The 26,777-nt window shown below is 43.4% G+C and overlaps 1 protein-coding gene across 1 annotated transcript in view; it reads right to left on the bottom strand.

The window, feature by feature from the left end:
- Positions 1-26,777, bottom strand: part of Ppp1r21 (protein phosphatase 1 regulatory subunit 21) — a 61,141-nt gene that overhangs the window by 30,401 nt on the left and 3,963 nt on the right. The window contains exons 2-12 of the mRNA XM_027418002.2: positions 20,218-20,286; positions 17,463-17,609; positions 15,357-15,458; positions 13,239-13,403; positions 13,051-13,109; positions 11,984-12,078; positions 8,807-8,859; positions 7,674-7,823; positions 4,498-4,599; positions 4,312-4,400; positions 1,967-2,103 (exon numbers count right to left, since the gene is read on the bottom strand). Coding sequence (XP_027273803.1) covers positions 1,967-2,103; positions 4,312-4,400; positions 4,498-4,599; positions 7,674-7,823; positions 8,807-8,859; positions 11,984-12,078; positions 13,051-13,109; positions 13,239-13,403; positions 15,357-15,458; positions 17,463-17,609; positions 20,218-20,286 — 1,168 coding nt within the window. The remainder of the gene's footprint in view (positions 1-1,966; positions 2,104-4,311; positions 4,401-4,497; positions 4,600-7,673; positions 7,824-8,806; positions 8,860-11,983; positions 12,079-13,050; positions 13,110-13,238; positions 13,404-15,356; positions 15,459-17,462; positions 17,610-20,217; positions 20,287-26,777) is intronic.

Raw genomic sequence — 26,777 nt, 5'->3', positions numbered from 1 at the left:
GCCTTTTCTCAAGGGAAATGATTTCACTTGCAATGCATGGAGAAGTTCAAACTGTGGCTCTCGGGAAGAGAGAGACAAGACACTAGAAAAAGCACAGGAGAAAGTGGCCAATTCATTAAACAAAACTATAGGCTGTGAAAAGAAACAACCCTCCTGGGGTCAGAAATTACAAACACTAACCTCAAAAATGCCACCAGCTAGTTAAATGTTATAACTCTAAAGGAGTCTATAGTTAATGCAATGTATGTATGCCCCAAGGCCTGCAGAAAAGCCCAGAGCAATTTTCCAGCAATTAGAGGAGCTTAAGCCAGGGTCTGAGGAGGGAAGGAGAGCGTGAAGGAGGGCCCTTCAAGCCACTGTCATCTGTGTGATGACTGCACATGCCCAAGGCTGAGGCCTGACAAACAGCAGGAGTATGTAAGCCTCAGGCTCTGAAAACACTAGTATCTGTAGCATCATTCTTAACAAACAGTCCAAATCTTTGATAGACATACATACAATATTTGGTACATCTAAGCAATTAAATAGTACTCTGCAATAAAAAGAATGTGTGGATACATGCTATACTTGGCATCAATCTTGTAAGCTTTATTACATGAAAGCAAGCAAACAAGCCAAACTACATGTAGTGGTTCCATTGGTGAATCTGGAGACAGGAGGAATGGCAGACTAGGAAGAAATAGTTATATAAAGAATACAGGGTTTCTTCAGGTGATAGGAATGGTTTAAAAGGGACTGAACTACAGGCACATATTTGCGAGTACACGGAAAGTACTGATTTGGACTCTAAATGGGTCAAATGTACAGTTGGTAACTGAGAGAATAAAAAAAACAAAACAAAGTATTTTTTATACTCTCATTTATATGCTGTGATAGAAATGTCCTCTCTCCCTTCCTTCGTCCCTCCCTTGTAGTGATGTATTATTTATGATTTATTAAAGCTTGACTGAGGATTCAGAAAAGCAAAGTCAGCCTCAAGCTATAGAGATTAAAGTGGTGGCACACACCTTTAATCCTAGGACTCAGGATTAAGAGGTAGACAGATCTCTGTTAGTCAAGGCCACCCAGATCTACACAAGAGTTAATCAGTCTAAAAGAGAATTATAGCTCACACCTTTAATCACAGCAATAGAGGGTATAAAAGACAGAAGAAGGATTTTCAGTAGTCAGTATGAGGCATTCAGTCTCCAGCCACACTGAGGAGAGGTTACAGTCTGAGGCTTGGTGAACAGCTCGTGAAGACAGGATGAGCCCCACTGTGCGTGAGGTAGAGTAAGAGCTAGTGGCCAGCTGCTTTGCTTTTCTGATATTCAGCTTGAACCCCAATATCAACCCCTGGGTCATTTATTGTATTACACTCTCTCCCTTCTTTCCTCCCTTCCCTCCTCCCTCCCTCCCTCCTTCTCTTTCTTTACAGCCCAGGCTGGCTTGAATTTACAATACTTTGCCTCAGCTTCCTGAGTTCTGAGAACACAGATATGTGCCACCAGGTCTACTTAAAACCATAGATTTCTTTTTTTAAAAAAAGATCCCTGAAACTGGGGCCCATTCAATCTCTTCAGTATTTTTCTCTAATTAGGCAGAAGGGAAACAAAGGGCATCTTTAAAAGCTCACATACACTGTGGCTGCTAACAAATGGCCATGATGCGCCCTGCAGTTTCTGTAGTGAAGTGGTTATTATGTTCACCTCACAAACAGTCATGAGTCACCCTTCTCCACTTAAAAGAGAGAAGAGGGGTTATATTTAACACATGGCTAATGACAAATAGTTTACCTTAACTCCATAACACAACATTCAACCTCATTTCCTCCTTCAGTCCATTAGCTCTGCTCAGTGAATTCCGGGTTCTTCGTCCAGATCTTACGCCTGGCTCACTCTCCAAAGCTAAGCCCTGTCACTATTCAAGCTTCTTGTCCTCTCAGGTCCTGCAAGGTGTGTCAGGAGCAGCAAGCAGTCTTACTTACTTGGCAGGGCGAGAAGAGTGACGTATGTCTGCAGCTTCTCGAACACGGCTGTCATCCGCTTCATGTCCTGGGACAGCTCCAGGTTTCTGGCTCTCAGTGCAGGTGTGCAAAGGGAAGATTCACATTCTTCTTCTAAGCTAGGAACAGCGGGGTTTTTAAAGTGAGAGTCCTGGAGGACATCCTTTTTCTTTTTTAAATAAAAGATTTGGTAAGCTGGGCGTTAGTGACACACACTTTAATCCCAGCAGAGGCAGGTGGATCTCTGTGAGTTCGAGACCAGCCTGGTCTACAAGAGCTAGTTCCAGGACAGGCTCCAAAACAATGTCTAAATGTGTTGCTTGCAGATATGCCTGTGCACCATTTGTGTCTCTGGTTCCTAAGGGGGCCAGAAGAGGGCATCGTATACCCTGGAGCTGGAGTTACAGATGGCTGTGAGCTGCCATAAGGATGCTAAAAAGAAAAAAGTCAAACCCAGGTAGATGCTCTGGAAAAACAGAATGTGCCTTAACAGCTGAGCCAGATCTCTAGCATGAAAATAATATATTTTTAAGTATTAAAATTATTTTTTCAAAAAATTATTTATATATGTGCATGCCTGTGTCTGTGTGCCACAATGTAGATGTGGAGATCAGAAAACCTGCAGGAGCCGGTTCCTGCCTTCCACTGGTGAATCTCAACAGGCCTGGTGGCAGGAGTCTTTACCTACTAAGCCACCTCTCTGGACCACATTAAAAATTCTTAAAGTAGGCATGCTGGTCTCACTCAGTTTCTCACCATGACTTCTCATAAGACTTCTAAAGTCAAATAGTTCCAAGACACAAAAGCAAAATTGTCCCATTTCCCGTGGATTTGGATGAAAACTGGTAAGAAGACAATGTAATCCCAAGAAAAGATGTGAGGAAGGGCCAGCTGGCTCTGCACAGCAGACGCAGAGGCTGAGATCTGCCTTGCCTTTCTTCCGCTCTACGTGAGTTGGGTAGTTCAGTCATACACACAGAACCTTTGCCAGGGGAAATCCTAAAATTATTTATAGAAGACATTCCATTTGACTGAATTCCTAAAGAGGATTAATTAAACAAAAACTGGTATTGCTGCTACTATAGGCTCAACTTTTAAAAATAAACACTTAATATATTATCACAAAATACACTTTATTACTTTCAACTTTAAGTGGGTACCTTAACTATAAATTTTAAAAAATGAGGACTCTATAATAGTGTTTATTTAACAATTATAGCAATCACGTAGAAAGGTTCTAGCCTGCAATCCCACCAGCAAAAGGCTGAGGCAGGACGGTGAGCTTCAGGTGAGCCTGTGCTAGCCAAACTCTTCCCCCACCCCCCAAAAAAAGAGAACAAACCCTAAAAGTCAACATAGAAAACAGGGTTTCCTCTATTCCCTTCCATCCCCAGGTCTCCTCGCTTATTAAGACTGCTCTACTCAACCTGCTCCCATTACTCTACCAAGCAGGCCAGCTGCTCAAAGTGGCTATTTGGAAAAAGGTGGGGCAACTAGATATCTCAATAAGGAGCCACTAGGAGAAAGGATTTAGCAAATGCTTTAAAATAAAATCATTAAAAACCAGATGTGCACCCCTTTAATGCCAGTACTCAAGAGGCAGGTGGATCTCTTTAAATTCAAGGTCGGCCTGGTTTACATAGCAGGCTCCAGGCCAGCCAAACTACATAGTGAGATCTTGTCTCAAAATAAACAGTATTAAAACTCCCAAGCAAGTTAAGGTAAAAATAGTAATGCTGCATATTTAAGGTGAAATGTTAGAGGCTTCGGAGTGACATAGCCTAGAAGATCCAGAGCAGACAAAAATTCTGTTTTATAATTTAAATAAGTCTCCAATAATAAAAAAAAAGTATCATTCTAAGATACCCAAGGATTAAGATTCAAATGTAAAGCCAGGTGTTGGTGGTGCACACCTTTAGTCCCAGCACTAGGGAGGATCTTTGTGAGTTCGAGACCAGCCTGGTCTACAAGAGCTAGTTCCAGGACAGCCTCCAATGCCACAGAGGAACCCTGTCTCGAAAAACCAAAAAAAAAAAAAAAAGGTTCAAGTGTAGAAGTTAAATATTCTTAAATATTCTAACTCCCATATAGACATTAATAACAAAGGAATAAAAAAGATATTTCTTCCAAAAAATGTGCCATTGCCAATTATTGAAAACACTGATGCATAGTAGAGAGGGCTACTGAAATCACAACTGACTGATATTCTCAGCCGGCAGCACAAAGTCCAGACAGACACCTCGCCCAGTTACTGTTTGATTAGCTCCAGAACAGGTCAGGCCCTACCCGAAGCTCCCCAAGCCCCCTGGCCTCCAGGGAATGAATACCTTTTTAACTGGTAAGGGAGGATCTTCCTAAGGAAGCAGATGTAGGAAGTTAAGTGATCTGAAAACATTTTCAATTTCACAGTTGTCTCCTGGATAAAAAGATAATTCCATGGTTAAAAGCGCTATCGGGCAACAAGAACGAGAACCCGTTTCCCGAAGTGTGAAACAAGGAGGGAAATTAGTTACCAGGACAGTGACAGTATCCTCGGTAATACTCTCGAATAAATGCAGCATCCCTTCCTCTAGGGGGCGGACGTAGGACGCATTTTCATGAAGGTACTGGGAGAACTGGATGGGAGGAGGAGAAGTGTTTGAATTAATTCCATGCAAAGTGAGCGTGAGCACTCAGGAGGGGGACTCACTGACTTTACACTGAACATTCTTCTGAACACGTTTCTGGAAATCCCTTCTAAAGCCCCAGATAAAATTCCTGGGTGGGTCCCCATCCCAATCCAAGTCAAGAAAGCAGAGAGAGGTGACACAATGAATAGCCAGGCCGCTGAGAAAATAGGGAGACGGCCAGCCAGCACAGCACCACGAAGGCACCAGCTTCTCTGCAGGGACTTTGTATTATTTTTATATTATCACCTCAGTTTTCAAAACAAGCCCACCAGGCAGCTTCTTGTTTACTGTGTACACTGTTTAAGGATAACAAATGCCAGGAACGTCATCACTGATGGCATAGTATGCAAACAGAGTCAGGGACTGTGGCTGTAGCCAGGTGGTACAGTGTGTGCTTGGCCTGTGTGAGGCTGTGATCCCCCAAGACCCGGGGAGGTGTCCTATTATATTGGGTCCTACTGTATTCGAGACAATTTAGAAGCAAAGGGGTAAGATGCAGTTATGAAACGCCTCAGCCATCTAGTTATCTCATAATGACTCAAGTTTGAACTTCTGCACATAGACGCGTACTGTCTTGTCTTCTACAAAGGCAGGTGACCCCCATGGAAACTACATAGTCATGCTGCCCTGCACAGCCCAAGCACTCTGGGCTCTACTGCCCACATCTGTAAAGAATGACTTCCCAGCCACTTTAAGAGTCTAGAAACAGTTTACACATTCTGGCCATCTTTTAGGTTTTTTAAAGGTTTTTTAAAGGTTTCCAAACCTTCAATATTACAGACTTAGTAGAAAACTCAAGAGAGACTTCCACAGGCCAAAGCACGAAAGATGAAATACTGAAAATACACAAATTCTTCACAATAATGAGGTGCTCTGGACAAATTAAAATGACTAAAGTTATTTTTATGGGGCTCAATAGATTGGTGCAGTCACTAAAGTGGATGAAAAGCAAGCATTGCTGAGGCACAAGAATGGCAACGGCTAGCTTCTGCCAAGTGTGCACTACATGCCAGGCACTCTGGTACTTCTTATATTACCTGTGCGTATTGGTGACAAGGGCAGGCCCCTCTCCAATTCAAAGTAGAGGGATTAAATAATCCTCCCAAGGGGACACAGCTAGAATGTGTCCCAAGAAGTCCAACTCCAGTATTTGCTACCTACTAGGTACTTGGGATATCTGCAGACATGACTATATCCAACCCCTAGAAATACTACACTATGCACCAAAAAAAAAAAAAAAAAAAAAAAAAAAAAAAGTAGGAAGAGTCAGACTAAGTAGAAAAGCATGGCTGACCACAGGTCACATTATCAAATTCTCAGAAGACACATCCGTAGCAAGATCCCCTTAACTTCCCTTGTATGTAAGGTAGCCTCCAAGTTAACCTCAGTGACGTCCATGCATTCTTGCCTTTGAATGCTACCCACTTATATTGTTCTGGGGTTAGCCTGTGTGACCAATAACACAACAGGCATGACAAATGGGACTAGCCAAGTGTCCCAAGAGACCATGACTTCCACGTCAGTTGAGCCAAGCTCTTTAAGGGACATTATGTGTCATGTCACGAGAACAACGCCCTAAAGAGACGAGCACATGAGGAGCAGGCACCTAGGCAGCAGCCAGCGCTAACATACCAGGCATGTGAGCCACCTCAGAAGTGCATCGCTCAGCCGGTGAGGCCTTCAGAGGAATGCAGCCCCAGTGTGATCGCAGGGCGAGTAAGCCTATGAGATTCCAAGAGCTGCAAACTCCCTTGGTAGCTAGTCCCTGAATCCCTGACCACAGAAACCAGCAAACAGCCAATATCTGCTCTTTTAAACTATTAAGTCCCAGGCAGCTTATTGTACAGCCATACAAAATTAATATACTCATTATCATTTTAGCTTTACAGTTAAATAAAATTTTGTGAAGGGTGGTGGTGGTGCACACCTTTAATCCCAGCACTCGGGGGGCAGAGGCAGATGGATCTCTGTGAGTTTGAGGTCTACAGATCTAGTTCCAGGACAGTCAGGGCTGTTAATCAGAGAAACCCTGTCTCAAAAAATCAAAACAATAATAATAAAATAAAACTTTTCAGGTGTCCTTAAACCCTTTTTAGAATTACCTGGTAATTACCTGGTAGGGAGGCAAAAATCTTTTGGACAAAAGAAGGCAAAGGGACTGGAGAGTAACTTGCAAACCTCTTCTCTCCTCAGTTAAGCCCCACAGACCCTGAAAAACTGCCACACTCAACTGGCTCTGCCGTTACTCACTGGACTCAACAGAAGGAAAGAGGAGGCAGACTGCGCTGGCCATTTGGCCCATTGACACATTCGCAGCAACTACAGACAAGACAGAAACATGCTGGCAAATTAGCGCTCCCGGCAATAAACCAGAAACTTCTATTCTGCCAACTGCTGTCTAAAGCTGCAGAGGCCTCAATCTTGTAACTAACAGGAAGGTCTCTACCTTTGCTGGTCTCAAAGGCCTCAGAAAAAGCCACTTTGCTCTCCCAACTTTCACCGCACCCCTTGTGTCCAGGGACAAGTTCACTGCGCACTCCCTCTCCATCATTCCCCGAGCTCTGCCCCACCCATCATGCTTTCCTGCTAACCGTTTCTACTCACATACTTCCTTCTGGGAGTGCAGATAAACAAACAAACAATCACAATCCCTCTTCCTACATTCAAATCTCGTGCAGTCAAGGCTCCAAAACCACAGAGAATCTTCGAAGATTCTTCACAAGGCATCCCCCTCCCCGCTGACTCTACACTTACCAACCATGCCGGTGGCTGTCTGCACTGCTCACTTTTGCGCTCTCTCTCTCACTCATTCAATCATGACCTGCTCACTCTGAGGTCTTCTGATAATTCCCCTAGCTCTATGTTCTTAACACCCCGTATTTGCCACGCTGTTTTGTGAAGACCATGACTTGCTATTTCTTCCCACCATACTTGGCCAATACAGAGAAGTAGGCTGAACAGAATTCCCTATCTGCTCTCACCATCTCTCCTTGACCACAAAAGACATCGTGAGTACTCACCTTCTGATTCAAAGGTGATATAGCATCTATGGCAGAATCAACAGGAAAAATCTGGATCCTCTGCTCTGTATAGGTGTGAAAGTTCAGAAGAGCCGGTACGAGATCCTGAACAAAAGCCAGGGCCTGCCCAGCTATATCCCGCATCTTCAGCTTCAAAATGCAAAGGACATATCATCAACTATCAAGTAATTGCTTTAAAGCACTTGAATCCTAGTGAGAACTCTCTTCAGCCTACACCATTTGCTCCCGCTCAAATCTCAGTGTCCTCCAGTCAGAGTACACTAGGAAGCCACTGGCTTTGGCAAATACGTCTCCTCTACTTGGCCTCCGCTGTTTGAGTGCAAAGCCTACTACCCTAACACAAAAGCCTGGTTCAAACAGTAAAGCATCCCATAATTCAGTTCTAATGTAATAAAATGAGAAAAATATCAAAAATCAGAAGCACTGCCGGATATGGTGGCTCATGCCTTTAATCCCAGCACTCGGGAGGCAGAGGCAGGGGATCTCTGTGAGTTTGAAGCCAGCCTGGTCTACACAGTGAGTTCCAAGACAGCAGGGCTACACAGTGAGACCCTGTCTCAAAAAAAAATAAAATAATCAGTAGTAGTATTGGGTAAAGGTGCTTGCCACCAATGTTACCTCCCCCGATGAGGATTATGGTTCAATACATAGGACCCATGTAGTGGAAAGAGGAAATAGACTCCCACTAGTCACCCTTGGGCCTCCACATGTGAGCACCCCACACACACAAGTAAATAAGTAAATGTAAAAAGTAAATAAAGGCAGGGTGTTGGTAGCAAACGCCTTTAATCCCAGCACTCAGGAGGCAGAGGCAGACGGATCTCTGTGAGTTTGAGGCCAGCCTGGTCTACAGATCGAGTTCCAGGACAACCTCCAAAGCAATACAGAGAAATCCTGTCTCAAAAAAAAAAAAAAAAAACAGTAAATAAAAATGTAAAAATGTAAAAAATCAGTAGAGCATGAATTCAATAAAAGCAATTCATACAGAATAAAGAAAAGAATCAGCAAAGCAGTGGCCTTGCACCTCAAACAGAGACCCAAGCCACCTAACTTCACTTGGAGGGACAGTGTAGCAAGGCCGAGCCTGAGAACACACTGGCTCCAACCCTTACCTGATGTCTCCTGTTGTGCAGTGGAACGTTGAGAGCATTGTATAGATGGTACTCTACAGAACAAAAGTGATGCCCATTAGAGCCATCTCAGTCTTCAGAAGAGGAACAACTCAAAATCAGCTTCCCATGAGAATTCAGAGTGCCCGACACCAGTCACAGCACAGGAGGTTGGAAAACACAGGGAATCTGTGGTTTCTCAGGCAAGCAGTAATTGTTTCTTTGTTTAATTTCAGAATTAAAAGAAACAAAGAAACTACCCTGGATTCCCACTTCAAAGAAATACTTTGGGGCCTCTCAAGGTTCCTTACAAAGACTGGTGATGTTCTAGCTGTCATCAGTCTCTCTTCTACAATAACCCTGCCCGGACTGACACATTAATCCTCCTAAGTACCATTTCCTTGATGGGACTGTATTTCACTGTGTGCTGCTGCTGATCCCTGTCCCTCAATACTTTCTTTCCTGGTTGGGTCCAAGGTCTTCCTCAGTCCTCACACTCGGGCTGTAATCTGCCTCAGATGCTGCCTAACACCAGGCATGCACTGCTTTTGTCATTTTAAAGACCATCATGTCTTCTCACCACTCAGTCACAAGCCATTCTGAAAGTCCCTGTGCCTTCTCACCAGTGCTATCTCCAACGCTGTCACTCGCTGTGGTCCCAGCTTGCCCTGTCCCTCCGCACCTCTGCCTTCTATCAGTTGCCTTGGAGACTGGTTTCTTGTCCCCCCCAAAGCTGGTCTATCACATCAGCAATGCTCTTTGTTAACAAAACCAGAGCAATGTCTGTAGAGATGTATTCCACACAACTTCAGTGGGGAGTTCAATTCCAGTAGGAGACCAATTTAGGGTTTCACTGCTGTGCCCTCTTATGCCTTACAGGGCATTTATTCCAAACCTTTCCATCTTATGTCCCGAAGACCATTCCTCATCTCTTCCCCTGTTGTATGCTAGGACCAGGGCCAAGAGCAAAGTGTTCTTTAAAAAAAAGACTCTCCCTCTCTCTCTCTCTCTCTCTCTCTCTCTCTCTCTCTCTCTCTCTGTGTGTGTGTGTGTGTGTGTGTGTGTGTGTGTGTGTGTGTGTGTGTGTTACTGTGCATACCACACATGTACAGGTGCCCAAGGCTAAAGGAAGAAATCAGATTCCCCAGAACTACTGTTTGCCTGCTATGGATGCTGGGAATTAAACTTGTGTCTGATACAGGAGAAGTGTGTGCTCTTAACTGCTGAGCCCTATCTGCAATCCGTGGTCATGTTCGTATACTCCCCAATGCCACCTGAGAGGCTGAAGCCCATAGCTCAGCTAATCCTCTCCCTGGGCTCGGTAGCAGCAGCTCCTGACTATCTCAGAGACCTGGCATGTCCCCTCCTCCTCCGCTTCTTCTTTTTTTCCTTTTTGGAGACAGGGTCTTGCTATGCATCCCAGGCTGGTCTCTGACCTGCACTCTCCTCATCCCAGCCTCCCCCATGCTGGTATAATAGGCATGCACCACCATATTAGCCCCTCCCTTCTCTACCTATTCCATAACCGACGCTCTGCCGTCACCCATTTCTTGAATTCCACTGGCTAGATAAACAACATCACTTTATCAGTTCCCCATGTGCCCCCAAGTCCTTGTGCTAGCAATCTGGTGGGCATAAAAACACTTCCATCAAAAATTACTAGTCCTCTCAAGTCACAAAATCCAGTCAGCAGGTTCGGCTACTTTTCCCGAAGTCCTCCTCTCTGACCTCCCCACGTGATATCAGCAATACCCAGCATCACCCCGTAGAAACTCACTTCATGCAAATCCTCACTCTGTTTCCCGGACTTCTCTTTATCACGGCCCATCACTGCAATGGAGAGCTCACCAAAGAGCTCTGCCTAGGCCTCACTTCTCACGCTGTGTACCCCTTGTTTCTGCCACTCCCTCATAGTGCTCATCCAGGGGTCAGTATGTATCTCTCCTGAGTTATGTTAAATACTCAGCCTCAGAGTTAACCCCATCTCCTTCTCAGAAACCCACTCCCTATTTCCTGTAATAGTTTAGAACAATTACAGTTACAAAAAGAGACAGTCTGCATGCCTGTGCATCACAGGCATGGCCACAGCACCAGACACGCGCCCCCCCCCCCAACTGGAATTACAGACAGTTAGGAGCTCCTATGTGTGTGCTGGAAATAGAGACCAGGTCCTCTGGACAGCGCTCCATGCTCCCAACAGCTGAGCAAACGTTCCAGCCCCACCTGTGCTTATTTTAGATGTGATCGAGGTGCTGTTTTCTCTTCTCTTTCAACCCCACCCCAGGCTTTTCTAAGAAAAGTTTAAGGGAACTGAAAAATGAATTTCAAATGTAGCTGTAGAAAAAGGAACTGTGTATTAACCTGACTGTAGGCTTCAAATTCCAAATATATTTTCTCTAAAACAATTTTTTTTTATTTTTAAAAACTAATTTATTTGCTAGAGCAGGCACCTGAATGCCACAGTAGATGGAGGTCAAAGGACAACTTTTGGGAGTTCTGAGGACTGAATTCAGGTTGTCACGTTTGGCAGCAAGCTCCTTCACCCACTTAGCCATTTCACTGGCCTCCCCAATAAATATTTTCTTTGCTTTCAAGGGTTTCATTTAATTCTTACCTACAGATTAAGCATCTACTGCACGTGAGAGTGCTGTTTTAGGATACTGTTTAAGTTCCTTTTGTTACTCTTGGATGTGTGAGCCACCAGGCCATCCCCAGAAGGAAACAGAAGCTAGACTTCCCAACAGCTTCCTGTCGATGGAAGGAGCAGAAGCTAACAGGCAGAAAGGACACGTCCCACTGTGGACACACGTACCCACCCCAACCCCACTGAGCAAATTCTCTTATGCAAACATCCCGCCACTTCATAGGCAGGTTGGTTTGGCCTGTGATACTAGAAGTGCAGCTAAAAGAATGTACTGGATGACTCCTGAGAAGACTGGCTATGGAACACGTGGGAGGTCATTTAAAATGTCCCTAAGACACAAGAGCCAGACCTGATCAAGAGGGCCAGGCAGGGCCTTCCACCCGGCCAATTTGTTGTTGGTTTTTTTTTGTTTTTTTGTGTTTTGTTTTTATTTTTTTTTTTTTTTGCGGAGATTAGAAATTATCTTACTTAAGCAGCTACCACAGAGAAATTCCAAGATACAAATAACAGAAAACTTACGTTTATGGAATACCTACTTGTGTCATTAAAAGGTACTTTTTCGTTGATGATTGATAAGGATTCCTCTAATCTACCTGACAAATCTTCATGAAGATTCTTTAACTGTAATTGACTGAAAGAAAAAAGAACCCACAAAACTACATTATTACCAATTAGTTAATTGTCAACTGCTTGTTTTCCCAACAGCTGGCAGCAGGCTTTCAGAGAGCTGTGCCGACATCTGGAACATGCCGCTGAGAGTTGTTCAAAGATAACGTTAAGAAAGGAACCAGCCCCATTCCCCAAAGCCCAGGAGACACCTGGGGAATCTACTATAGTGCTATTTTCTTACACAACATGACTTTACTTCCCCAAGATAATCATAAATTTCCTATTTATTATCTATAATTTTTTAAGTATTATATCAGATTATTTTTTACTTGAGTTCAAAAGATGATAATTTCTATTTTGGCTAAACTAAATTATTAGTACTGGTACCATCTAAACCACGTGTGTATTTCTACCAGTGCAATGAAACCTAAGTATTATGGTAAATACCAAAAACCAAAACATTAAGACTATGACTGGCCACAGGCAGTGGTGGCGCACACCTTTGATCCCAGCACTTAGGAGGCAGAGGCAGGTAGATCTCTCTGAGTTCCAGGCCAACCTGGTCTACAGAGCAAGTTCCAGCAATACAGAGAAACCCTGTCTCAAAAAAAACTAAAGACTATGAATGGCTTTGGCACATTGCTATGTAATACTCTAAGGTTTAGACATCTCTCAATTAGATTTATTCAGAATGTACCATAAGAAAGTTTAGTCATGTTTCCTGTTGGACATTTAGGCAGTCCCTGTCTCAGGAGAGTCAGAAACACAGTCACAGTCCAGGAGCCGAGAGCAGGGTCTCCCAGACCTACGCTGGGGCAGGACAGAGACCACTCTGTCAAGATGCTGTGGCCACCCTGACTGGAAAAGGACCCTGGCAGTGACCTACTCCAGTCTCCTCAGCTCAGCCTGGATAAAAAAAAAAAGGAGTAAAACAGAGGCTTCGGCTTTTATTATTCTGACCTCAGGGCCCCTTGGAATTCACGCTTCCACATACCATTCTTCTGTTCGAAGTCGACACTCCTTGGCCTCCTTTTCTAGAGTCTGAGATTTTACCTGAATTTTGGGGGGAAAAGAAAAGAAAAGCTGACAGTTCAGCTTCTGGCTGAGTCCCCACACAGCACCCCAGAACTTACAGGAATCTGACCTAGCTATTAACATGCCTCCATGGGCAGCAGAGCTTACTTCGAGCTTAGCCTTGTCGTTCTGTAGTTTCTCAATGGTCTCCATGTACTTCCGGGTCAGACCATCAATCACAGCTTGGTGCTGAGCAGCTTCAGTTTCCAGAGCAGCCAGACGACTCCTCAACTCGGCCTCTACATGCTTGTGATGCTCGTCAGCTTCGAAAAACTGAAAGGGAAAGATCCCGATCACACAGTGAGAACAGCAGCGACCACTGACCCCATGACGTGAGGCCAACATGTGGCCAATGGGAGGTGAGCTACAGGCACCAAGGCACTTAATTCCCACAGGGAACAGCAGTGGCACTTTCTTATTCTTCCTTTATAGATGGGGAAATAGCTTAAATGTGTGACAATTCCACTGAGGTGCTGCTCCTAAAACATACAAAGTTTTCTTCCTTAATGAGTCTGATACTAATTACCAGTTATAAGCATTTAGATATAAAATGCACTGAGATCAAGTTGTTCAAAACTTTTCTTTTTCTAGTTACTTGTGTGTGTGTGTGTGTGTGTGTGTGTGTGTGTGTGTGTGTGTGTGTGTGAGCACGTATGGAAGTCACAAGACATGAGTCAGTTTATGGTCCCAGGGATTGAACTTGGGTTGTCGGGCTTGGCGAAAAGTACCTTTATGCACTGAGCCATCTGTGGTCACTAACACTTTCACAGCTGGACACAGTGATGCCCACCAGTAATGCCAGCACTTCATAGGTAGAAGCGGGGGACTAACATTCCAAAAACATCAGCAGCAACATAGGAAGTTCAAGGCTAGCACTAAGCTACAAGAAAAGCTGCCTCAAAAATACAAAAAAAACAAAAAAACAAAAAAACAAGCAACACCCTATACATCATAGATCATGAAAGAAATCCATCTCATCAACTCTAGGTAAAGGGACTGGCGCCTAGTACATTTCTAATCTGAAGACTGTACATATTCACATCAAGCCAGGTATGAGGTTGAAGAAATGAACAGATAGATCATAGTCACATTACATACTTAAAGGATATAGAAAACATTAAAAATCCATGCAGACAGGCTGGAAAGATGGCCCAGAGGTTAAGAGCACTGACTGTTATTCCAGAGGTCCTGAGTTCAATTCCCGGCAACCACATGGTGGCTCACAGCCATCCATTATGAGATCTGGTGCCCTCTTCTGGTGTGCAGATATACATGGAAGCAGAATGTTGTATACATAATAAATAAATAAATAAATAAATAAATAAATAAAATCTTTAAAAAAAAAAGAAATCCTTTCCCTTTTTTAAAAAAAAAATCCTTGCAGACAACAAAGTAACTATTTGCATTAATTTTTCCACACCTGAGATTATAAGACCAGTGGAATATTCCTTTACACCGTGTGCATATATGTTGCTGTGAGTGGATTAATAAAGAAACTGACTGGCCAATAGCTGGACAGAATATTAAGCGGTGGCACCAAACTGAGAATGCTGGGTAGAAAGGCAGCGGGGAGAAGCAAGGTGGGCATGCCATACTGAGAAAAGGTACCAAGCCATGTGGCGAAGCATAGATAAGAAATATGGGTTGATTTAAATGTAAGAGTTAGCTAGTAACAAGCCTGAGCTATTGGCCAAGCACTTATCATTAATATTAAGCCTCTGAGTGTTTATTTGGGAGCTGCTGGTGGGACAGAAACTTCCACCTACAAAGACCCATTCTTTTTTTAAATATTTATGTATTTTATGTGTGTGAGTTTTGTTTTGGTTTTGTTTGTATGCATGTTATATACCTGTACCACATGCATACAATGCCCTCAGGGGTCCAGAAAAGGGATCCCCTAGAACTGGAGTTACAGGCATTTTTGAGATATAAAACAGGTGGTAGGAACTGAACCTAGGTCATCTAGAAGAGCAGCAAACACTCTACCACAGAGCCATCTCTCCAGTGCCAAGATTCATTTCTTTGAACGTTAATTTATTTATTGTGTGTGGGCACAAGACAGCAGGCATGTGGTAGTCAGAGAGGGACAGCTTGTGGGAGCTGGTTCTCTCCTTCCACTATGTGGAGCCCAGGGAGTGAACTCAGGATTGACAACAAGTCCCTTTACCCACTGAGTCATCTTGCCAGCCCCCAAGACCCATGTTCAGTAATTCAGTTTTTTGTCACCTGTATATGCAGCCGTTCATTCTCCTCGATTTTCTTTTGCAGATCTTCATCAAACACACTCTTCTGCTCTTGACTCAGCTGAGAAGCAGACTCTCCGCTTTTCTGAGGGAAAGAACAAGTTATGTCCATACAACTCCGATCCTTTAGAGAAACATGCTAAGGCACACAGCACCTAAGGCCTTAGAGGCTTTGTCTTCAGTGTGCTCGCTCTTCTTAAACTGCCCTGTGAAAGGCACACAGTTCACCACTTAACTTCGCCTATGGGACCCAAACTGGAATCACAAAGACTGCAAAGGCAAGATAGTTTAAAAGAGAGACAGAGAAAAAAAAAATAAATGGGTTCATCATTTTTTGCATAGGAATTCAGGAGTTGCTGGAAGACAGAACAGCAGGAACCTTCGTCTCAACCTGATCTTTCAGTCTGGGAGACTATGTTAGAGTCTTAGTTATTACATTCCTTTAATAAGTTCTATTAAGTCCTGTAGCAGCATTCATAAACACATGTCCATGTAAGAGTCCACATAAATTTCTATGCAAATAAAAACCTAACCATGTTAAAAAATAAAGCTATTATGCACACAAGAAAAAAACTGTGTTTATGAAAATTTTCTTTCTTGTTAGTATTAACTTTTCCACTAAGAAGATCTGAGAAAGAATACTTGTTTCTGTGTGACACACAGAACTGAGACTATCTGAGGAGCAGTTTAACAATGGCACTGTGTTAGACATCAACTACCAATCTCAGCCTTTCCAGTATCTCACTCATCACTTCAAATGAGCTCACCTGCTGACACAGTACAAATTGGCTGTGAGAAGACCCTTTGAAAATTAGAGCTATATAAAAAAAACAAAGACACTAAATATCCATCACATTGGGAATACAGAAAGTACATAAGGCACCCTATGGGATGACTTATTGGTGGTCCTCTGTGTTCCAAACTTGGAAGCTTCAACTAAGACTAATTCACGAGTCTTGAACACCTCTGCTAAATAATTAATCTGGTATGTTAGCTAGGCATGGCGTCTCACACCTGTAATCCCAGTACTTTGGAAGCTGGGGCAGGAGGACTGCTATACATCTGAGGCTGGGCTGGCCTGACCTACACATTTAATACCAGGGCAGCCTGGGCTACAGAGTAAGACCCCGCCCCCCCACGACAACTCATAAAAATAAAACAACAAAGACACCTGATAGTCATGTTTGAAGTCTATCTCCTCCCAGAGATCATCTGGAATATTAGTGACTCTAATATTACCTGGTAGGCCCTCTTCTAAACAGATCACATATCACATGGTACTATACTTCACAGGATCGCTTTTAATTCTCATATCCACTTTACAGTTGGATAACCTGAGGCTAAAAGATTAACAACTTTGCCAAAGCCATAGAGTTACAAATGGCAGGCTGAGATTCAAACCAAGCTTAACTCTAGAGCCAGTGTTCTTTCCCCTACACACCCTTCTTCAGGGTCCTCGTCTGCTTCTTCCTTTCAACACAGCCTGCTAGCACATTTTGCAGAATACGGGTCTGTATACACACAAGATTCAATACTCAGCCCAACAGCCCTTCTTATGCTTTTAAGCACAGAAATTTGCCTCTCAAGTAAAACCACAAAGGCAACACTTCATCTCAGAGGTTCCAGCTGCTACCTGCTCGAGCCACCACAGTTCAGTTAGTCACTCACCACCTGGTTTACTTGCCTTACCTTTGGCTAGCAGGAATCAGAGTAACAAAGACATCAATTTTGAGCAATATGAGACATCCCATTGATCTTTCTCAGCTACTAACTCAATTACGCACATTTGCTGCTCATAAATTTTTAAGAACTGACTTTCCTATGGAAATGCCCCTGGACTGGTCATGGTGGTTCATGCCTGTCATTCCAGCATCAGGAGGCTAAAATGACAGAATTGATGATTTCAGGCTAGCCTGAGTTACACGAAGAGGTCTTGTCTCATAAACAAAACAGGAAAATGGCCCTATGTGGATATATTAATAACAAACATCTCCCTTCTGGACTCAGCACTGAGAGCCTGGAGCAGCTTTGCTGCCGAAGTCAGTTGGTGCCTCTCCACAGACCACACAGGGGCCTGTACTGAACTTACCTTATTTTTCTTGCCTCGAGACTCACTCAGCGCTAGCTCATCTTGAAGGAGTTCCACCCTCTTGGCAAGCTGCAGATTTCGAAATGTCAGACTGTCCATTTCCTGTTGTAGTTTCCTCAACGACTGGTCCTTCATTTTCAGTTGTTCCTACATCAAAGCAAAACAGTTCCTCACATTCTGTTTGGCTTTAAGTCCTTATTCCACCAACATAAAATCAAACCCCCTTGCTTCAGGGACTGAATATGTTATATATGTTTATTATTTCAGATACGTTTTAACTATTTTGCACAAAAATATCTTCCAGCCAAACCAGTATATTCACAAATAAAATAGAATATATATATTGAAATAAAAGACTGTCAGCAACTTAAAGCAAAATGCCTGCAAGTGTGTTAAGTCTGTGACAGCCAGCAGACAGGCCAGGGACTACAAATTTATAAACCTGGATATGTTAAGGGAACTACAGACTTATGAATGATACCCTCAGTGATCAGGAAGGGCAGGAATCTGTTTATGTCCCTTTCTCTGTAAGTTCTCTCTTTCTTTGCATCATGCTGGGGACAGAACTTAACCTGGCTTTCAAGAATGCATACACAAGTGTAGAGCTATATGCCCAGCTCCATGTCTTCCCAACATACTTCCTTCCACCTAACTCTGTCACCTGTTAGGTTCTGAAACCAACATTAACACAGCACAAGAGGCCTTCACGCTCTGGTCCACATCAGTTCACTTTAAAACCCGCAAAAATAGACTCCAGCCCTACGGTATCAATAACATCCTATCTGCTGACAATGCTCTATTATTTATAAAGGGAAAAGAAATAGGAAGTTAGAAACATAGTTTCACCCTATATTTAAAATACGCTAATTTAACTACATTTTGCTTACAATTTTGTGTTTCCTGATAACCAACAAAAGCAGTCAGAGTCTACCGTCTATTTAAATAAATTGATTAATTTCCCTGAAACAAAGAATTATAAGACTAAGCAGTGAAACTAACAAACAGATACTCTAACTGTATTGAAGCAGCAACCTAAAAGACATGGCTGCTATGTGTGCTGTCGGGGTACTCTGCATGGCAAAGACAGCTAGAGAGCCCCAACCATGTGCCTTGCTTAGTAAAAGAATCCTTTTTCTTCCTTACTATATATTCAGTATGCCCTTCGTTTTTACCTGAAGGTCAAAGGTCCAGCTCAAGTGTAAATTATCATAAAACCTTAAATTAAAGAAAGTCCAATCCAAAGCACTAAGGGGAAAATCCAATTAAATCAATCAACGGACACCCTAACATTCACTGTACTGTAATTACAGTGTACCGCAACACTGTACTGTAATTGCAAAGACCTGAGAATGAACAAGATGCAGAGCAGTTTCTTTACACTGTTGCCATGAGTTACCACTAGTTGCATGATGCTCCAAGTGTGCTAACCAATCATCAGCTTTGAAAGCACCGTGGACTAACTGCTATCTACAGCCCAGCTTCTGCAGCAGGGTGATAACACTATCGATCCCTTCTGAATTGCTGGAAATAAGATAATGGGTGTAGTATGTGCTCAGAACAATGTCTGGCATGTGGTGAAGAGCTCAAAGAAAGAACTAAATGTTCCCAGCACCATGACGTCCATACATTCCTAATGCCACAGAGTTATCCACAAGACCAGCATCGGAAGCAGCCAAACAGAGCAGACCATTGGGGAGACACTGCCTCAGCACTAGGTTTTAAACATTGGGACAGTCGGTGATCATGTCTTCAAGGGTTTCAGAAAAGTAATCCATATCTTACAATTAATCTCTCCAGTCAAAAATATCACAAGCCGCCATTTATTATCTACCAGATAGAATGGGGCAGAGACAAATCCTTTCTCAGCCCATTATGCTTTGGTTCACAAAGGTGCTGGTGGTAAAACAGACTGTTCAAGCAGTGTGCATGTCAACACAGGCTATCACTACAAGGTGGCAAACTAATGGCAAGAATAAATGGACCTAGTGATTCACGAATCCTAATTCATCTCTTAGGGCCCTGTGCTGAGCATGGAGATGCGAATACAAACATGGCCAGTCCCCTCAGAATGTGGCCTGGAGATGGCAGACACAAAGCTGCATTCATCCCAATGAATCTGACTCCAAAAAGGCCTTGAACTACAGAATAAGTAGATAAGGCTGGGCATTGGTGGTGCACACCTTTAATCCCAGCACTTGGGGGGGGGGGCGGCAAAGGCAGGCAGATCTCTGTGAGTTCAAGGCCAGCCTGGTCTACAGAGGGAGTTCCAGGACAGCCCCCAAAGCAATACAGAGAAACCCTGTCTCAAAAAAAACAAAAAAAAAAAGAAAGAAAGGAAGGGAGGAAGGAAGGAAGGAAGGAAGGAAGGAAGGAGAGAGAGAGAGAAAGAGAGAGAGAGAGAGAGAGAGAGAGAGAGAGAGAGAGAGAGAAGGAAAGAAAGAAAGAAAGAGAAAGGAAAGGAAAGGAAAGGAAAGGAAAGGAAAGGAAAGGTAAGGAAAGGAAAGGAAAGGAAAGGAAAGGAAAGGAAAGGAAAGAAAGGAAATGCATTGGATGAAGTCAGTACTTTTCTCCATTTTTTTAGCTGAGAAGACATATAATATACCTACCTAAGCTCGGAGGAAAGTTAGACACAGAAGACACTCCTACCATCCCTACCCCTAGTAAATCAGTGTCAGAGCTGGGACTTTATCCCCCAAACCAGCTACTTGCCCAAACACTGAACAACCTTTGCTACCCTGGCTTTCCCACTACATACCTTTAGAACAGCAGAACTGGCCTGCTCATCCACAACACCCTTCTTCAGGACCTGATTCTGAGCTCGAAGCTGAAAACAGAAAGCAGGAATCACTTCTAATATAAAGCAACCAATTACAGCCAGGAAACCACAATTACTTCACAATGAAAATTTCCCATTGAATAAGTAATACCCTCTCATATTGCACATACACGTGTGTGTGTGTGTGTGTGTGTGTGTGTGTGTGTGTGTGTGTGTGTGTGTGTGTGCATGAGTGTGTGTGAATGTGTGTATGTGTGTGTTTGTGTTTGTGTGACAACAAACACTATTTGCCCCGAAAAGGAAATAGATATAATAAATTGCAGTAGAACACAGAAGATAAGTCGCCAATGACACAAACCTAGTAGCTAGAAAGCTGTGTCCCCTGGGCTGGGGCTGTACTTCTGTGGCAGAGCAAAGGCCTAGCATGAGTCTCAGGGTTCATTAAAAAGATAAATAAGTAAAATAAAAATAAAACCCAGGTCTCCTGCCTATGAGTATATAACTCTTTATATGGATTTATATTCTTTGTAAGTCATGGTCCTGAGTTTAAATGATACAATAAAAGAAAATGTGGGGCTGGAGAGATGGCCTAGCAGTTACGAGCACTGACTGCTCATCCAGAGGACTTGAGTTCAATTCCAGCACCCACATTGTGCATCCCAGTCCCAGGGTATCCAATGTCCTCTTCTGGCCTCCAAGGCTACTACACACATGAGTCTGCATGCAGGCGAACACTCATACACATAAAATAAAAATCAAATTTCAAAATGAAGAGGAAAATTATCATTTTCTTGAAATTCTGGAACACTGCTGATTTGTAAAACACAAGTGAATGAACAACAGAATGAGAAGTGAACAGAGTGTAGGGCATCAACAGACTCAGGGGACCTGGTACCCAATATTAGACAGACAGCTGCTGTCACCACAGGAATGCCACCACAACAGCAGACTGTCCTCAGCCATCAGCTGAGGCAAGTTCAGTTTTAAAAATCACACACACACACACACACACACACACACACAGCCAGTAAAGTGCTTGCCTTGCAAACACAAGGACATGAAGCCAATTCTATGAACCCATGAGTTTGTTTTGTTTAGAAAAGGAAGGGATATGGTGAACTGGGGAGTTGAAGAAAGGTATGTCTCGGGCTTGCTAACCAGTCTTCCTAGCTTGCTGGTAAGTCTGGGTCAGAGACAGACCCTGTCTCAGCAGCACCTGAGGAATAACACTAAGCTTGTTCTCTGGCCCTACACACACACACACACACACACACACACACACACACACACACACACACACACTTGCATTGTACCCCAAGTGCCTTCTATGTGTGACATCACCCATTATTCATAATCCTAAGGAGGCGGTTGTGTCCTCCCCTCCACTGTAGAGATAAGAACACCAAGTCCCAGAACAGTGAGATGGACTGATGAGATTAGGAGCAGTTTTGACTCTGTTGCTATGATGCCAGCTATTGTTTTAACAGTTTTTGAGAGAAAGGTGAGACGGTAAGATGGACCTTATCCTTGGGTAATGAGGTAGAACTTCAGCTTTTTCCCCATAGTTAATTTTTAAAATGTATGTATAACTGCTTTGCAGTTATTTACTATGTAAACATGTGTGTGTGCACATGTCTGTGAGTGTGTCTGCGTGTGTTGGGCTTGTCAGCAAGCCCACTTGGCATGACTTGCTGGGCCATCTTACTGGTTCTGTAATGGTAAATATCAAATAAAACTAAAGTAGTTGGTAAGTTTCTACTTATGCCTACAGCTGTGTAGCCACCACTGGCTGGCTCTAGAGGGTAAAATCCCTCCCACAGTAAGAAGAAGTGCTCTCAGCAAAGGACACAGCACAGGTAAGTGTAAACATGAGTCTATGTGGCTGAAGCAAGAGGCTGACAGGCTAATGTTCAGGAGCTCAACAGAAACACTGAATGACTGGGTCCTCTGAGAAACTGAAATGGGATCATTTTATCTATGAGCTTTAAAAAAAAAAAAATCTATTTCACCAGATATGCTGGCTCACAGATCCCAGAACCTGAGTGAGTGGCTGGGGATGGAGGAACTTAGGCGGCACTAGTTTACAGTCCTGGACTAATTTACAGGAAGACCTTGCCTCAGATTTAATGAATGAATGAATGAATGATTCTAACCCTGCCCAGCTCAGATCTGTCTCCTGAGGAAGGAGAACAGAAGTGACTCTTTTCTGTGCCAAGAAAATAGGAATATTAGAACACTAGACCTTCATAGGAGACTTAAAACAAATCAGGAAGTTTAAGATTAGAAAGAAAAGACAAGCATCTTTGGCTTTTCCCTCCAGGAAGTGAAGAGGCACAGCTCATAGCTACAACAGGGAGCAGGGTTTCACTGTGTAACAGCGCTGGCTGTCCTGGAACTTGCTCTGTAGACCAGGCTGACCTCGAACTCATGGAGAGCCAACTGCCTCTGACTCCTGGAATGTTAGGATTAAAGGCCTGCACCACCACCGCCCAGGTAATTCTTTTTTTTTTTTTTAAGGGGTTGGCAAACTAAGGTCTGAAATCCAAAAGCCTGCTGCCTAACTTGAGGTTTTCTTGGAATGCAGCCATATTCCTTTATTTATGTACCATAGGCAGTGAAAGACATGGGCCACTGTAAAAGCAGTCACAGCATCTCAGGACTAAATGATTTACTGTGCAGCTCTTTACAGAAAAAGTCTGCTAACCTCTATTCTGAAAGCCCAAGAATGGAAACGTTTTAATACTGACATCCATTATGTAGCTTTCTACTTTCAAAGAGATAAACACCCTTGAGGACAATGAGCTACGGGACTAGCAGGATGAAAACTTTCAAATCATGCAGCCAGAAGATGGAAATAGAGTATCATATAGTCCAGGCTGGCATGGAACTTGCTTATAGCTGAAAATGGCCTTGAACTCCTGCTCTGATAACCTCTGCCTCCCAGCACTGGGATTACCACACCCACTTCAGTTTTTAGGTGTCATTTCCCACCCACATTCTAATTGTGGTTTGGCATTTATCTTCTCTGTATGGTATTCATAAGCTCCTAGTGACTGCCTAAAGTCTAAGGTGCTTCACTGGTACTAAACTCATCACTTCCTGATACATCAGAATGACAGAATATTTTTAAAATATCTAAAATCTTATCATTTCTAAGATATAGTGAAGACTATTTAGAACAAACTGAATAGACCAATTTGATAAAGAGGGAACTTTCAAGTAACTGCATGGCATCCAATCTGATTATAACAACACCACCACAACGATCTGGGTTTGCCTTTACTAAACACTGCTTGCTAAACTGACAACTCAAAGTATGGTGTCTGTGAAACTAATAACAAAAATCTCATTAGAAATATCTAGGCTGGGGGGGGGGGTGCTGGAGAGATGGCTCAGCGGTTAAGAGCACTGACTGTTCTTCCAAAGGTCCTGAGTTCAATTCCCAGCAACCACATGGTGGCTCATAACCACCTTGAATGAGATCTGATGCCCTCTCAGGCAGAAGACTGTATACATAAAAAATAAAAAATCTAAAAAAAATATATTTCTAAAAAAAAGAAGTATCTAGGTGGCCAGTGAAGACCAGTGGTGCTACACTCGCTGGCACTGAACGCTCTCCTGCACACCAGCGCTACTGTGACCAGGTGCTGCTCAATGAACCAGCTCATTTACAAGGCCTGGTCTGCTCTTTCAGAATCCAGCTTCCTCCTCGCCAGCATTAACCACCTGTTTCTCTTTTAGATTGTTACATGATTGCCATTCAGACACCAACACTTGCAGGAGGCAGGTATGGAGGCTGATACACATTGACGTAATCGAGAAGCAACTGTCCCATTTCTCCATTACATAGGAAATGGCCCTAAAAACAGCACAGCTTGGTTCCTAGGAGCAGCTGCTCTTCAGTATCTCCCGGTGCCCCCTCCACAGCCTTTAAAAGCATCTTCTCACTGCCCACCCAGCTCCTGGTTTAGGTTCATCTCAACACTGACAGCCTTCTTCACTGAGACCCAGCAAACCCTATCACTTCTGGGAGGCCACTTTTCATATCTGGCCCCATCTTTTTCTGACCACCTCCTGTGGCCCACAATAAGCTTGCTCCTCAGCTCCTTTGGCACTAACCAGTAACAAGATGGACTTGTTTGTGTTTTGTCTCCGTTTCATTTTTTAAACCTAGAAAGTTTACAGTTACTGTATGTTTCTGTCTGCACCTGTAACATACCAATTTAAACTTCTTCATGGAAGAAACCATAGTATACACTTCTGTATAATTCCTGCTCACAACAAAAGATCACTGCTGTAGATAAAAAAAAACTCAGTGAAGCCAGGTGGTGGCGGCGCATGCCTTTAGTCCCAGCACTCAAGAGGCAGAGGCAGGAGGAGCTCTGTGAGTTCGAGACCAGCCTGGTCTACAAGATTTAGTTCCATGACAGCCTCTAAAGCCACAGAGAAACCCTGTCTCGAAAAACAAAACAAAACAAAAACTCAATGAATGTTTAGCTAACTATTCAAATAAAATACTGTACATAGGATGTTAAATGCAATAGCAGTAAGAGGATGCTATCACTTGTGTCCTGCTGGGCATTAAGAATCCTCAAGAGCCGGAGGCCCAACTCTACCAGCCAGCCTCAGTCCCCAATCAGCCTACGACACAGATGTTTCTCTAGAGACCCAGGGAGTGGCAATAAGCCAGCTCTGACCCCAGCTTGTTATTCTGACAACCTCTGTTAGGATCACGGGCCCAAGAAGACGGGTGTTTTACTTCACAACCACAGCAACTGGAAGATGTGGAGGGGGAAGAAGAAATGGGTCATGCACATGGCTTTTCCCATTTAACCCCAACCACTGTCTATGTGAGAACCATTCTAACATGGTTACTAACATGGCTACTTTCATGCCATAAACATGCTGACATTTATAAATGACATTTACAACCCTATACAATGAACTTTAAATATACACCTTCTCTTCATTATAAAACAATGTGCACGACAGCCAACCCTACACCTCACCACAACCCCAATCACAGTTTATGAATACTAAAGCTATGTGCAGGTCCCAGCTACAGTGCCTTTCTTCTTACCCTGTCTTCATAAAAGAAAATGGGCTAAAGCAAAACTTCTACCAGCAAGGCTTTCAGGTTAGCTGCCCTTCAGCAGGAAAAGAGCATGCCAGACTTTGTCTTTATAGAACATCTGGTCTTTGGACAGCTACAACAGCAGCTTGGGAGCAAATGTCAGGCCTCACCCTGGACCTACTAGGCCAGAACTTGCCATTTGGTGGTGGTGGTGGTGTGTGTGTGTGTGAGGGGGGGAGGGGTCCTTCCACTGACTTACTCAAACACATGTAAAGTGTAAAGCCAGGGTTTCAATGATCACTGTCCAACAGGGTAGCTAGGAGTCATGCTTTTGCAATTATTTAAGAGTAAATAAAATCTAAATTTCAAATCCTCGGACTTGCTAGCTTCATTTTTGAGGGCTAAGCCTCTAGACATGGGGCCAGTGAGATGCCTCAGTCAATAAGAGCACTTGCCACCAAAACTGACACGTCAAACTCCATCTCAGGAATCCACATGGTAGGAAAGAACTGAAAACTACGAGCTGTCCTCTGACGTCCACACATCTGCTGTAGCACACGCACGTGTGCTCATGCACACACTCACTCTCTTTCTCACACACACACAATAACAAATAAATGTAAATTAATTTCCACACAAGGCTACCCTACTGCACAGTAAAGAAAAAGAGCACTGCCCTTCTCGTGCACACAGCACCAAACACAGAGCTGTCCCACTTTGGCGACTGAAATCTACACATCCAGGTTAAAGAAATAGCGGCTCATGCCTTTAATCCTAGCACTTGGGAGGCAGAAAATGAATTTCTGTGAGTTTCAGGCCAGCCTGATCTACAAAGTGGGTCCCAGGACAGCCAAGGCTACTACACAGAGAAACCCTGTCTCCAAAAAAAAAAAAAAAATTTAAAGAAAATTGGCATTCAATTTTCATGCAATCCAGACCAAGGTTATTTCTCAGGGCTAGAGATGAATCAGGGTCCACCAAGCCCCATCATCTGGAGAGCCAACTGGACCCAAACTGGTCCTTTCCCAAGTAGCTCTGTATTAGCATACATGTCTGCAAGGTTCCCAAAAGCCATCCATCTTCATAAGTAGCACATCAATCACAAAGTAAACTGCTAAGAAAATAAGAATGTTTGGCTAGCCTGCTGGTTCTTAAGGCTACAAAGAGAGCTTTGAAAACACGGAACAAAGGCTATTTTACTGATAACATTCTTTGAAAGATGATCCTCAAAGTTTATCATGTGCTCAGGTTTGGAGATAAGTGTCCCCTAAAGGTCACACATAAAAGCTGGTGTCTGGGGTTAGGGATAAATAAGTTTTGTTGCTCTTGTTTGTTTGTTTTTGTTTGGGGGGGACAGGTGCTGTGGACTGTAAGAAGTGGATCTGGCAAGAAAGAAGTTCCCAGGTCACTAGGGGCATATCCCCCCCCCCCCGGAAATGCAGAACTGTGCCAGTGTGAGATCTAA

This window comes from Cricetulus griseus, chromosome 5, assembly GCF_003668045.3.
Source record: "Cricetulus griseus strain 17A/GY chromosome 5, alternate assembly CriGri-PICRH-1.0, whole genome shotgun sequence".
In the NCBI taxonomy this organism is placed as follows: Eukaryota; Metazoa; Chordata; class Mammalia; order Rodentia; family Cricetidae; genus Cricetulus; species Cricetulus griseus.
Note: the sequence above shows the minus strand (reverse complement) of the source record. Positions and strands in the feature narration are given on the sequence as shown.